This window comes from Coregonus lavaretus (genome assembly GCF_964263955.1).
Source record: "Coregonus lavaretus genome assembly, chromosome: 15".
NCBI classification, from domain to species: Eukaryota; Metazoa; Chordata; class Actinopteri; order Salmoniformes; family Salmonidae; genus Coregonus; species Coregonus lavaretus.
In genome coordinates this window covers 38,434,638-38,449,210 of record NC_140002.1, presented here as the reverse complement: position 1 = coordinate 38,449,210, position 14,573 = coordinate 38,434,638, and the positions used below count along the sequence as shown (strand labels likewise).

General features: G+C 40.7%; 1 protein-coding gene across 1 annotated transcript; it reads right to left on the bottom strand.

Annotated features, from left to right (window-relative positions):
- Positions 1-5,236: 5,236 nt before the first annotated feature.
- Positions 5,237-13,541, bottom strand: LOC311142998 (cofilin-2-like). Its single transcript, XM_084178787.1, has 4 exons — positions 13,431-13,541; positions 6,524-6,834; positions 6,328-6,404; positions 5,237-6,209 (listed from the first exon to the last, which is right to left on the bottom strand). Exons 1-4 carry the CDS (start codon positions 13,431-13,433, stop codon positions 6,097-6,099), a joined length of 504 nt encoding a protein of 167 aa, XP_084034913.1. The 5' UTR covers positions 13,434-13,541; the 3' UTR covers positions 5,237-6,096.
- Positions 13,542-14,573: the final 1,032 nt, after the last annotated feature.

Below are 14,573 nucleotides of genomic sequence, written 5' to 3'. Positions count from 1 at the left end.
AGCATATACCTATTGCATTATTGGGAGGAGATGCATTGTGTAAATTGAACTGTACAATAAGATGTACACTAGACGGCTGTCTGGTAGAAGATTTTAAAAAGTAGGTTTTTGGGAATCATATTGGCTTAAAAAGATAATATCATAGGAAGGATGATAATCTATTAGACTTCCTATTAGACAATCTGTCTGAAAAATAAAGTTAAAAGGGGTGACTGTTATTCTGGGTTACATTCTTACAAAAAGGTATTTCAGGCTAGGCTAAAGGGTGTTTAGTCGTTTGCCAAGTCTGTGTGTAAAGAAGTCAGAAGCAGGTGGGGACTTTCCCAATCACATATTCTAAAAATTTGGTGGTAAAGGGATTTTGTGAATAAATCAGTGGAAAAGGTTTTAAAGGTTAGGAGAAAAGATTAGATTAAAAAGTTAGGAGAACTAGGTTGAAGGAACTCTAAGACAGTAAGCTAAGTTTCAAAGTTAGTAGTAAGAGAGAGAGAACAGTGGTGAAGGACACTTTAGAGTAGGGAGATCAAGGTAATTATAGGTGTATTTTTATAATCAAAAGTTTGAAAGTTAGGGTTTAGAGTTGGAAAAAGTGACACTAGTGGTGATAGATGGAAGTACAAGCAAAGACTTCAAATCTTTGGGGAAAATGGATGAAGTAACAATAAGGACATTAACACTTCAGTCTATTATAACAACAGTGAGAAGCAATTTAACTCTTTCAACATTGATAGTTATTAAAGCCATAAATATATCGCATTTGATTATAAGGGAGCCAATGGCTCCAGCACCAATTTTAGAGGAAAAATACTTATTAGGGTTAGGATGGGGACGTTCCTCCCACATGGAGAGATAATTATGGAGAAGAAGTATTGTTATCAGGACCAAGAGTAGAAGCTGTTGCACCTAATCAAAGGAGGTATAGTTTGGAAGAGGGTTATGAGTGACTGTTCACTTATGTTGCGTAATGTTACAGAGAAAGGTCAGGGAGAATATATGTGTACTTATCTAGTGCAAGCATTAGAATTTGTTCCGGTTAAGAATTATTGGTTAAAAGGCTATGTAATTCATAAAGTAACGCTTATGATGGAAGATTTGAAATCTGTTGAAGTTTCACAGTCACCAAAGGAGTTCAGGAAGAATATGTTACAGTAGTCACTCCAACAGTAGATAATACACAGAGGATATCGGGAACTTTCGCACTAGAAGTAGTTAAGAGTGTTAATACATCAACTAGATCAACTGCTTTAATAGTAACTTTGGAAAGGGATTAATGATACGATGGCAATAGCAAATCTTAGGAAGTAGGACACCGACAACAACTTTTCTGAAATTAAAGGGGGTAGCAAGACGAATAGGGTTAAAATAGGAGAGCAGATAGTAGTAGAGAACAATATAGATTCATCATGGAGGTACAGGATGAGGTCTTTGATTTTAATGACAGACAAGGAGAGGTATCTGATCAGTACCGCTCGTTAGGGAAGAGAGAAACTATATGCATGTAGTTTGATTCTTCTGTTGTGAAAATTAGAGATGGGAAGGTAGGAATCTTTGGTTCCAGCGGTTAACTCATTCTGTAAGATCAGTGAGGAATCTTGAGGGTCCATGTCTGTTGAGAATTCCAGTCAAACATTTTAGAGACGGTCGCTCGACCTCTATCAAGTATGTGTCAATCTTATGCTTTGTCATGACTGTGGTATCAGCAACAATCAGTAACCGATAAAATAATGTCGTTGTCAAAACATTTGTTTAAGCCTAGGGTTAGGTGGTATTGGGTTAAGTGAATTAACTTGTGTGCATTTGTTAGATGGGAAGTAAAATCAGGTAACAGCGAGCCTTGAAGCATTTGAGGTGAAACCATTGAGGGCTAAACGTTGTTTGGTTCTAATAAAACATATGAGGTAAGGGGTATGTTTATAGGAATATCAGATTGTGATGTTATATGATAACTTTGGGTAGGCATGACCTTAAGGGTAGTAATGAGAAATAGGTTACTTTTTATGTACCAGTTAGTAAGAAGAGCAGGACTTTGATGGTTAAAAGATTAGCTTTTGCCTGACAATGTGACTATTGGGAATGTTAGAGATATTTAGAGGGTTTGTGGTGATAAAGCGTATATATTCTTACCCTATGGATGGACAGGATGTTGTTACATGTCAACGTTGAAGCTTCCATATGAGGTTTCTACCATTATAAGAGGGGTAGCACCGGACACAGCTAAATCTAGGGTTGAAAAGAGACATGGAGACATGTCATAGTCTTCAAGCCTATCATTGAAGGATGAGTCTAAGGGAGAAGGGGGGACTTTTTCCATGGTATGGTGTAACATTTGGGAAGATCCTATTGATAAATGCTAGTTATACTTTGAGTCCAGATAGTTCAGATATTATCACTAGGGTTATATATGCATTGAAGAATATAAGGGATGCATTTGGTATATCTGAAGGAGCTGGAGGGTCAGCGAAGTCTTGGTTGCAAGATCAGGTAGGCCAGTAGGGGCAGTGATGGGTTACATTTAATTGCAGCTTTGATAGCACTGTGTGTGATGTTTGTAATTTGTTACTGACCTTTGAGAAAGCTATGATATTGAGATAGGTTGGAGAGTGATGCCTGGAGACAACACTCAGATGCCGGTGTTGACTGTTCCTGATCTGGATGAAGATGGACAAGTAGAACTGGATGGATAAATATCCTTTTTGATTATTTGATCATTTTTAAAAACATTTTTTTTCAATATTGGGGTGATTTTGGTATGATTTTATGAATCAAAGGGGGGAAGTGTATGAATGAATAATTATCCTAGTTCATTATTCTATCATTAATGTGATTCATGCATCATTTATATATCATTTTTATATTCTTAGTTGATATTGATGTTTAATTTGAAAGTGTTGTTTTGCAAAAGATACTGTTTGGTCTTTCCTTTTCTTCCAGAAGCATTTGGGGGACATGTGGAGATTGAAATACTCAAACAAGGACAATATGTAGGGACAATATGATTGGAGGAGATGAAACAAGGAGGGTGTGGCCGATTCCATCATCAACAGTCCATTGGAAGAGGAGCCTACGGGGAGATGAAGTGTAGTGGACTACATTCCAGTGTCTGCAATGAAATATAGACATATTTGATGTATAATACATAATTGTGTCATATTCTTAGGTATTAAGTTTTGTAGAATGATGTTTGATGTTATTGAATACATGTGAGGATCTTAGATGTTTTTGTTTATTTCGGTGATGCTTAGGGACAGGGAGTCTAGGCAGGGAGAGGTCCACTGTAGGGTCCAATGGGTTGACCAGCCTTAGAGTGGATATTTTTTGGATAGGATTTTGTTTGCAGGGGCTTACATGTGTATTTAATTGCATCATAGTTTCAAATGCATTTACATTGTTTATGAGTTTATCGGGAGTACCGAGGTGGTTGCCTGGGGCAGAGGGACCGTGAGAGAATTTTACTGTCTTGATTGATGGATGGATTTGGAACGAAGGTTGCCGGACAGTTTTTCGCTCTTACACTCCATAAAGATTTGTTCATATTTCATAGTAATGTATTCACACTTCATAAACAGTTATTCATATTTCATAGAAAGGTATTTACACTCTAGAGAAGAATGTTTTTGGTTTAATGTTAAAGATACTCAATAAGATAAATTGTTACTAGTCATAATCCTATTCTGTTTGTTTTCGAGACTGTTCGTCTCGAAGGGGGGAAATGTCGTGTATTGGGATTATGCCTTTGTTAAATGTTTTTAAGTGGAACTGAAAGAATGTTGATTTTAGTATCAAGAGGGAATGTTTTAGTGTAACGCCACATACAACAGACAGGAAGTGTGTTGTAGACAGGGGATTGGACAGTAGAGGGAGCCACCCACATCTTGGGGAGATTATATATACTGGGGGAAAAACGAAGGAGAGGGCAGAGCGGCCATTCTGAGGCGTCGCTCTCCGGATGTCATGACATCTGTCACTTATGCTGAAGCTTGTGATATGAATAAACCTCATGATCCAAGTTCAGTATGAGCGGACTCCTTTGTTCATCAGCAATAATTGCCACCATTCACCCGATACGACAGTAGGCTTCCTATTTAATTTCTTCATTGATGGATAAATCCTTAACAGTCATTCTGATCTCGTTCCCAATGATCAGTGCTTTAGTTTATTATGTTGCTGTCCAGCGGTTCTGAATTTGCGATGCACCCGACTGTTCACGTTTTTCTGTGCAATAGCCTTTTGATTTGAACATTTGAAAAGTGTTGATGTGTGTACTAGGCTATTTGATTTAATGTATATGTTATAGCACTATGGTTTCAATAATAAATATGTTGAAATGGAACCAAATGATCTGTTTCTGTCTTCAGTCCTTTTCAAATAGGATAGATGGGCTACTGTGGTATAGGTTGGATGTGAAAGTCTGCCTATAACTCTATTCCTATTCTATTCAGAGTTTAGAGAAATTATTCAAATTGGAAATGAGCCATTGTCAGGCTAGTTCATGCGATGCATGTCTGTTGAATTCGAAAAATACCCCCGCACTCTGCCTCGCTCCACCTACTCAATTTAGAGCCGCTACTGTGTTGCGGCCTTGGCATTCTGCATACATTTTACTAAACGGTACATGCTAAATAGTATGCGATGACTAAACAGTATGCAGTTTAAGTAAATAGTACGCTAGTATGGGTATTCGGACACGGCCAGTCAATCAGGCAATTGAGTGTCAATTGGTGTATGTGATGTTGGGCTGAAGCTACTGACCTGGAAGTTAGGGCTCTCTCTGTCCTCCCAGGCTTTTGGGAGGGAGGGTGGACAATGGTCCCCACACTCTCTGGCAGCTTTCATTACATTTACATTTTTGTCATTTAGCAGACGCTCTTATCCAGAGCGACTTACAGTTAGTGAGTGCATACATTATTTTTTTATACCCCCCGTGGGAAACGAACCCACAACCCTGGCGTTGCAAACATAACTGGGATAAGTTCTTACGTTGCTTATGCCTGGAGACGTCCCAAAAATTGCATTCCCCACACACTTTGCCTCCACTGAGCTGTGTGGGCTATATTTATGTGCACTATAAAATGTAAAAGATTAATAAAATATGCACCATGAATACACTAATTAATAATTTGCTAATATATTGATGCATCCAAATAGACTATCAGTTGAAAAATGTACATGTAAAAAACGTATGCAGGAATGGACAATTAACCATAGGCAAAGAAAACATGTTACAGACAGCAGCTAGTAAATGTAAGTGCATTTTCTTTATTTAGACATTAGGAGACAAAAACAAAACACCCACATATACATCCACACTTTACTTGCTCTCATAGGCTTCTTCCAACTGGTGCCACCCACATTACTACATACCCCTGACTCCACATTGTTAAACCATCTATCGATCCCTGTTCAAGCTGTTCTGAAATTTCATCATGAAAAAAGGAATGCATTTTTGTACACAGCTTCATAACCGTTTGCGCTTGTAAATATTAACTTACTGGAATAAGGTCAAGTTTTGGAATTTGAATTTTACTGGAAGCATGTTGGAAAATAAACCTAGTTTAAGCTAGACATGCTAAAGAATAACTAATTTGGCAATACAGGAATTACCATCAGATAATTAAGTGTGAACAGAGTGCATAAATTGACATGTTTACCCACTGGGATGGTCATAGCCCTGCTCGTTAGTTTCCATTTCATCTGCCTGATCCATACACCCCTCCATCATACAAGGGACATACCCAGTCCGCATCTCTGTTAAAAAAATGTCACTCTGTAAACCACATTTTGTTCTTCATTAGTTTGGAAATTGCAAGGCCAATCTCGGAAATGGTGACAAATCTTCATTTATTTTGTCATAATCCTTCATCACAAATTGCCATTTAAGACATGTCTGTGTGTTCTTCATTGTGACAAGTAGAATGATAACCACAATTTTAAACCATGAAATAGCATGCTTGATTCTTCTCCCCACAACAACATCCTCTTATTAGTACTCTAAACCCCCTCACCTAATTCCTTATCATTCTAGAATGAACAGCCATACACACAGGATTTTAAATTATATTTTTCCCTGTAGGCCTCAGTTGATACCCGAGACTGGATTTATACAGGCCCACCTTCAAGGGTGACCACTGTTGAGCCTCCAAGCTTCTCTGCTAAGGTTCGCCGATCTTTGATGTCCTCCAAACCGTTAACTTGCCATTCATGCTTGATACCTAGAATTGAGCAAAGTGGTCAAATGTGAAAAAATGACAAATGAATGAAGTACCCTAGACCTTCTCACAGTGGTTGGACGGGTATTACGATTCTTTCAACCTAAAACATTCCGCTCACCTGTGAATTTCTTCTTAATGGCATCCTTTGAGCTGGCGTAGATCATTTTGCTCTTTAGTGGGGCACCATCTGGGGCCCTGAGATACAGAGAACAAAAGAGATGACCACAAGATTCTGTCTCTATATTGGCAGTGCTGACTAGTTGTAATCAAATTAAATTGACTTTTAAACCCAGTGCTTAACAGTTGACACGCACCAAAAGATGAAGACAAGGTCCTCTTTCTTGGTCTCCTTGGTCTCATAGGTGGCATCATAGAGGGCGTAGCGGCAGTCGTCTGCGGGCAGCATCTTGACAAAGTGCAGGTAGGGGTCTGTGATGGTGGTACCCACGTCGCCAGTCAGGATCTCCCGACCTGCTTCAAGGACGATGTGCTTCTTGTCCTCGCTCAGGCAGAACAGCACCGCCTTCTTCCTCTTCTTCTTCTCATCCTCGTTCGCCTGGGCCTTACGCACCTTCATCTCGTTGAAGACTGTAATAACTTCATCGGTCACTGTCACCCCAGAGGCCTAAGAGGAGAAAAACAGTCTTTAATGCATCAGTCTTTAAGAGATCAATTAATTTGATAAATCACTATCTGCCATTGCACTGCTAACATTAGCATTTCACACCTACACTGTCCATAGCAGTTGACTTTACGGTGCTAGAAAACATTTGGAGCAAATGTCATCAGTTACAGCGCCGTCAGAAATTATTCATAACCCTTGACTTAATCCACATTGTTGTGTTACAGCCTGAATTCAAAATAGATAAAAACACATTTTCCCCCACCCATCTACACACGATACTCCATAATGACAAAATGTAAACATGTTTGTAGAAATTTTTGCAAATGTATTGAAAATGAAATACAGAATAAACATTTACATAAGTATTCACACCACTGAGTCAATACATGTTAGAATCACCGTTGGCAGTGATTACAGCTGTGAGTCTTTCTGGGTAGGTCTCTAAGAGCTTTGCACACCTGGATTGTACAATATTGCACATTATTTTTATTCTTCAAGCTCTGTCAAGTTGGTTGTTGATCATTGCTAGACAGCCATTTTCTAGTCTTGCCATAGATTTTCAAGCCAATTTAAGTTAAAACTGTAACTAGGCCACTCAGGAACATTCAATATCGTCTTGGTAAGCAACTCCAGTGTATATTTGTCCTTGTGTTTTAGGTTATTGTCCTGCTGAAAGGTGCATTTTTCTCCCAGTGTCTGTTGGAAAGCAGACAACCAGGTTTTCCTTTAGGATTTTGCTTAGTTTAGCTTATTTCTATTCCGCATCTTTGCATCCTAAAAAACTCCCTAGTCCTTGCCGATAACAAGCCTACCCATAACATGATGCAGCCACCACTATGCTTGCAAATATAAAGAGTGGTACTCAGTGATGTGTTGGATTTGCCCCAAACATAACACTTCGTTTTCAGGACATAAAGTGAATTTCTTTGCCACATTTTGGGCAGTTTTACTTTAGTGCCTTATTGCAAACAGGATGCGTGTTTTGGAATATTTTTATTCTGTACAGGCTTCCTTTTTACTATGTAGTTTAGGTTAGTATTGTGGAGTAACTTTACTGTTGTTGATGCATCCTCAGTGTTCTCCTATCACAGCCATTAAACTCTGTCACCATTGGCCTCATGGTGTAATCCCTGAGCGTTTTCCTTCTTCTCCAGCAACTGAGTTAGGAAGGACACCTGTATTTTTGTAGTGACTGAGTGCATTGATACACCATCCAAAGTGTAATTAATAAATTCACCATGCTCAAAGGGATATTCAATGTCTTCTTTTTTACCCACCTACCAATAGGTGCCCTTCTTTGCGAGGCATTGGAAATCCTCCCTGGTCTTTGTGGTTGAATCTGTGTTTGAAATTCACTGCTTGACTGAAGGACCTTACAGATAATTGTATGTGTGGTACATAGATGAGGTAGTCATTCAGAAATCATGTTAAACACTATTATTGCACAGAGTCCATGCAACTTATTATGTGACTTGTTAAGCCAATTTTTACTCCTAAACTTATTTAGATTTGCCATAAAAAAGGGATTGAATACTTATCGACAAGACATTTTAGCTTTTCATTTTTAATTCATTTCTAGACCTGTCTGCTGCCTTTGATACTGTGAACCATCAGATCCTCCTCTCCAACCTCTCCGAGCTGGGCATCTCCGGCGCGGCTCACTCCTGGATTGCGTCCTACCTGACCGGTCGCTCCTACCAAGTGGCGTGGCGAGAAGCTGTCTCCGCACCACGTGCTCTCACCACTGGTGTCCCCCAGGGCTCAGTTCTAGGCCCTCTCCTTTTCTCCCTATACACCAAGTCACTTGGCTCTGTCATATCCTCACATGGCCTCTCCTATCATTGCTACGCAGACGACACACAATTAATTTTCTCCTTTCCCCCTTCTGATAACCAGGTGGCGAATCGCATCTCTGCATGTCTGGCAGACATATCAGTATGGATGACGGATCACCACCTCAAGCTGATCCCTGGCAAGACGGAGCTGCTCTTCCTCCCGGGGAAGGACTGCCCGTTCCATGATCTCGCCATCACGGTTGACAACTCCGTTGTGTCCTCCTCCCAGAGTGCGAAGAGCCTTGGCGTGACCCTGGACAACACCCTGTTGTTCTCCGCTAACATCAAGGCGGTGACCCGATCCTGCAGGTTCATGCTCTACAACATTCGGAGAGTACGACCCTGCCTTACACAGGAAGCGGCACAGGTCCTAATCCAGGCACTTGTCATCTCCCGTCTGGATTACTGCAACTCGCTATTGGCTGGGCTCCCTGCCTTTGCCATTAAACCCCTACAACTCATCCAGAATGCCGCAGCCCGTCTGGTGTTCAACCTTCCCAAGTTCTCTCACGTCACCCCGCTCCTCCGCACACTCCACTGGCTTCCAGTTGAAGCTCGCATCCGTTACAAGACCATGGTGCTTGCCTATGGAGCAGTGAGGGGAACGGCACCTCCGTACCTTCAGGTTCTGATCAGTCCCTACACCCAAACGAGGGCATTGCGTTCATCCACCTCTGGCCTGCTGGCTCCCCTTCCTCTGCGGAAGCATAGTTCCCGCTCAGCCCAGTCAAAACTGTTCGCTGCTCTGGCACCCCAATGGTGGAACAAGCTCCCTCACGACGCCAGGACAGTGGAGTCACTCACCACCTTCCGGAGACATTTGAAACCCCACCTCTTTAAGGAATACCTGGGATAGGATAAAGTAATCCTTCTACCCCCCCCCCAAAAAAAAAAAAAAAAAAAATATGTAAAGTGGTTATCCCACTGGCTATAGGGTGAATGCACCAATTTGTAAGTCGCTCTAGATAAGAGCGTCTGCTAAATGACGTAAATGTAAATACATTACTCCAATGTTTTAACCAAGGAGAAAATAAGACACTACACAAAGAACATATGAAACAGGATGTCCACTAGCTAACAGTGTGTTTGCATTTGCACGTCCTCTTTTCTCTCACAAAGCAGTGGTTACAGCACTTGGGCCATTCTTTCTTATGGTGGTTGTGCTGAAGCAGAAACCCATACCCTTTGAGTGGAGGGAACATTAAGCCTCGTTCACATTACCCATAAGCCCTTCATTACGTTACATTATGCCCCGTACACATCGTTATGTAGCCCATTTAATTACACCTTATGTCATCTTCATGGAGTCTTGACCCGCTACTGAACAGACAAGTGTAGTGTTTGTAACGCAAGATGGAGGAGAGCCTGTCTCAAGTCAGAGATCACATTTATTTTGGGAGATTGCAAAATATGACCTTTTCATTCAAAACGGGATAAATATACTGTTTCAGTTTAGTTACTTTTTCCTCAACTTGTTTTTCTAACTGTATAGCAAGTCAAGCGAGCTTGCACTGCAGAGCATGCATGACATCCGGCATAACTTAACAGCGTGCTTATGGGCAAAGCCTTGTTCACATTACCCATAAGCACTCCATTACGTTGCGCCGGATGTCATGGATTTCAATGGGGACGTTCACAGCGGAGTGGAATCGCGAAGTCCCCTTATGGTTAAAGGTTCCGTTGCGAGATGGCCGCCACATACTTTGAAATTTTCCAAACTTTGCGACGTCTTCAGTCCAGCCAGAGTCCATCGAAGAACACCGTGGTTTTCAGTGATGGCTTTATGGTATAGCTAGCAGCTTGTACACAATGACCCATTCCTATAAGTGAGTACTATTTTAATAGTAATGTTAAATAATACACATGGGCTGTTAAGCCAATTATATTAAATATTTAGTTTATTGTGATGTAATGACGTTTGTTTTTTTATGATAATTATTATAGGTTGCTAGCTAGTGGCATCTTCAACCTACCCAGCTATAAAGTTAGAGAAACAAGTTGAGGAAAAAGTAATGAAACAAAACATGTTTTATTATCACCTGAAACAACATTTATCCTGTCTTGAATGAAAAGGTCATATTTTGCAATCTCCCAAAATAAATGAGATCTCTAACGAGAGACAGGCTCTCCTCCATCTTGCGTTACAAACACTACAATCAGTAGTGGGGAGTCGACTCCATAATAATAGATTCCTCGACTCCTTGCCCGTCAACTCCCATTTCTGGGTGTTCGAGCTTAGATTCCGCTAGCAATAGACTCCTCGACTCCTAAGATTCAATATTTTTGCAATGGAGGAAACCATTTCCCGTAGTTTACTTTGAGAACCAACTCTTGCATCTTCCACAGCAAAGAAATAGCAAGCTAGCGAGAGAGAGAGAGATGGGAGGGGCACAGCCAGGCATGTCGGCCACCAGGCAGAACTGTGCATTGGTAATCAAAAGATGTAGGCTATCGCAATGCTGTATTTCGCAATTTCTTGGTTTGCAATGTCTCGCGCAAGTTCACTAAAGTATGGACTATCAATGAGTGGGCTGAGCTATTCTACACGCAACAGACCGAAGACCAAACACACAAGCGTTTTCAAAGCGAAAAAAAAGAGGAACAGGCGAGGGAGAGAGGATCGGGGCAGCCAGCGAGACAATCAGAACCATGCGTAGGCTATATCTTGGTCATCTGTATCTAGCAATGCCTCGTAAACTCACCAAAAGTATATTGAAATATATATTAGGCTATCAATGAGTATGGCTAAGCTATTCTTCATTGTGCCAGTGAATATAAGTTTAACATTGCCAAATGCATCAGTTTAATTAGGCCTAAATGTGCAATAAAAAGTATTCCCTATAGCTTATTTAATGAAACCCTGGCTGGCTGTTGATGTCCTAGGTCAGGGCTCTCCAACCCTGTTCCTGGAGAGTTACCTTCCTGTAGGTTCTCTCTCCAACCCCAGTTGTAACAAACGTGATTTAGCTGATCAACTAGCTAATTATTGAATCAGATGCGCTAGATTAGGGTTGGAGTGAAAACCTACAGGATGGTACACCCCCACACACTTTGTTTTTACACTGCTGCTACTCGCTGTTTATCTATGCATAGTCACTTTACCCCTACCTACATGTACAAATTACCTTGACTAACCTGTACCCCCGCACATTGACTCGGTACTGGTACCCCCTGTATATAGCCTCATTATTATTTTATTGTTACTTTTTATTTTATACTTTAGTTTATTTAGTAAATATTTTCTTAACTCTATTTTCTTAAAACTGCATTGTTGGTTAAGGGCTTGTAAGTAAGCATTTGACGGTAAGACCTGTTGTATTTGGTGCGTGTGAAAAATAAAATTTGAATCACAGAACAATGAGCCAAATATTTAATCAGTTGTATAAATGTGAAGCATCTGGTTGGCGTTTCCACTCACTACTAAATATGGTGATGAGAGGAAGCCCAGTGGCCGGCAGTGGGAGAAGATGAAGCAAGTTGGATTTTGGCCGAGATTCTGCTTATTTTCTCATCGATTAAACATTTGATCTCCATACAGTTTGTTGTTTCCAAAACTAGAATCTGTAACAAACAGAGTGGACTGCATTTGGAAACTTTACCCTTTGCCAAAGTTCCTAAAAATTGCATTGTTTAGAAGGAGTGCAAGGGCGAATTTAGTTATTGCACATGACCACTTCACTAAGTAGGCATTCCCTTACAAAAATATGCAAATAAACGCTAGAACACGCCAATAGGATCTCACTAGCTCGTGCTTGGCTCCTTCTGCCCACTATGATTAATTTACTCCCATTGGAAACGACAGGCTCTGGTCTATCTTGGATTAATTATACAAATATTTGCTACAATTGTCCATTAAGTAGTGGGACAAGACTCCGTGAAGATTATGTACGGCGTAATGAAATACGTCACGAAGTGTACGGGCACATTGTTTATAACGCTTTAGAAACACTGGCGCGCCGTTTTGTCAAGCAAGAGGGAAATTGTGGCAGGGTTCCATGGCTTGCTAGTTTGTGCAGCTAACCAACCATCAATGGTCACCGAAATTGTTTAAGAAGTGAACACACGCAGTGAATAATAACAGACGCCACTGAACAAAGTCCATAGACTTGTTTCATCATATTCTAAGAACATTGCCAGGTAGCTAGTTAGCTAGCTAATGTCATGATGTTACACTTCCTTGTACTGGCAGTAAGGGTGGGGTCGGCTGGAACAGGAGGTAGTTACCGGTACTGGTTAGGCTAACGCTTCAACAGCTATCTGGCACTCATCTGGCATGGTCTTGCTCGAACATAACTTTGCCGTCGTTAAATTCCAAGGCAATACAGTAACTGGTTACACTTCTCATCAACACCAATTGTGGATAGCGTAACGTTAGTTTGCTAACATTTCTTTGCCATCTGTTTAACAAGAGGCCTAGCTAGGTAGTTTATGTAGTGACGTTAGCTACTACCAGGGATGCTAACATGTACTAGCTCATGGTTGAGAGATGAAATGCCGAGGAAGGGCTAGGTGAAAATGAGTTAACTCTGACCACGAATGACAATGTAATTGAAGCTAGTTAGTTAGATGCCAGCTCGCATATGTGGGCTACTAGTTAGCTGTCCATCTAGCCAATGTTAATCGATTGTAAAACTACATGGTGCGAAATAAAATCACTTAATTTCATGTTCAACGGGCCAAGTAAGTACTCCTCCCCAATACAGCTACTGTGTATATTTAGGATAACTAAATTAGAACGATTTGAAACAAACGTAACGTTACCATGGTTGGGTCTTTTGTCTATCAGCGTCTGAAATGTTCTTCTTGAGCTCTCAACCTCGCACAACACCAGAAGGGCAGACCGCGCCTGACAGGCATAGTGCCTCACGGAATGACGTTATACAGTAGCCACGCCCCTCTACTGGGATATGGATGTAAAAATTCCTCAAAATCTGCCATTGGCGCAGGAGAGGGTATACTACTTTCGAGGAGATGGGGAAACTCAATTGGAATCCTTTTTAAAGCTGCAATATGTACCTTTTTGGGCGACCCGACCAAATGTACTTAGAGTTGTGAGTTATAGATCTATCATTCTCACTGAAAGCAAGTCTAAGAAGCTGTAGATATGTTTTTTGTGGGCTATTTCTATGCTTCCTGTTCTTAAGTTTCATTTTTGTATCTTTCATTTTCAGTTTTGTACACCAGCTTCAAACAGCTGAAAATACAATATATGTGGTTATGGGAAATATATTTAATATCGGTTTAGATGGGCCCCGTGTAGCTCAGTTGGTAGAGCATGGCGCTTGCAACGCCAGGGTTGTGGGTTCGAGTCCCACGGGGGGCCAGTATGGAAGAAAAATAAAATAAAATGCACTCATTAACTGTAAGTCGCTCTGGATAAGAGCGTCTGCTAAATGACTAAAATGTACAATGATTCTCTACACTATACATGCTTGTTTTGTCACATCAACTGAAATTAGGCGAACTATTCGAATTTTAGCAACCAGGAAATGGGGGAGCGATTTTTTTATAGATACACACAGTGAGGCAAGGTTTTTATTAGAATTTTAGCAACCAGTAAATGGCGGAATGATTTCTTTATAGATACACACAGTGAGGCAAGGCTTAATGTGACCACGCCCCTGAGTCGGGTGCATCGGAAGGGTACTCCCGTTACTCCTATGTTAAATTGCCTATTTTACTCATAACCCGACAACGGCTGTATTCTTTTTTTTATTTTATTCTATAAACATTTTGGATATGCTTGGTTGGTCGTTTTTAACATACTTCCATGTCGTCTTAATCAACAAACTACATCATACCTAAAAACACTTTCATTCTAAACGTAGTTTTTTGCATGAACAGATAGACTGTCGCATGGAATGTACATCACGATTATCAGCCAAAGAGACGATTCCAACAGAC

Coding starts and splice junctions, on each gene's coding strand:
- LOC311142998 (XM_084178787.1), bottom strand. Junction 6,405..6,523: donor GACCTTGTCTTCATCTTTTG/GTGCGTGTCAAC, acceptor TCTGTATCTCAG/GGCCCCAGATGGTGCCCCAC. Junction 6,210..6,327: donor CATTAAGAAGAAATTCACAG/GTGAGCGGAATG, acceptor GCTCAATTCTAG/GTATCAAGCATGAATGGCAA.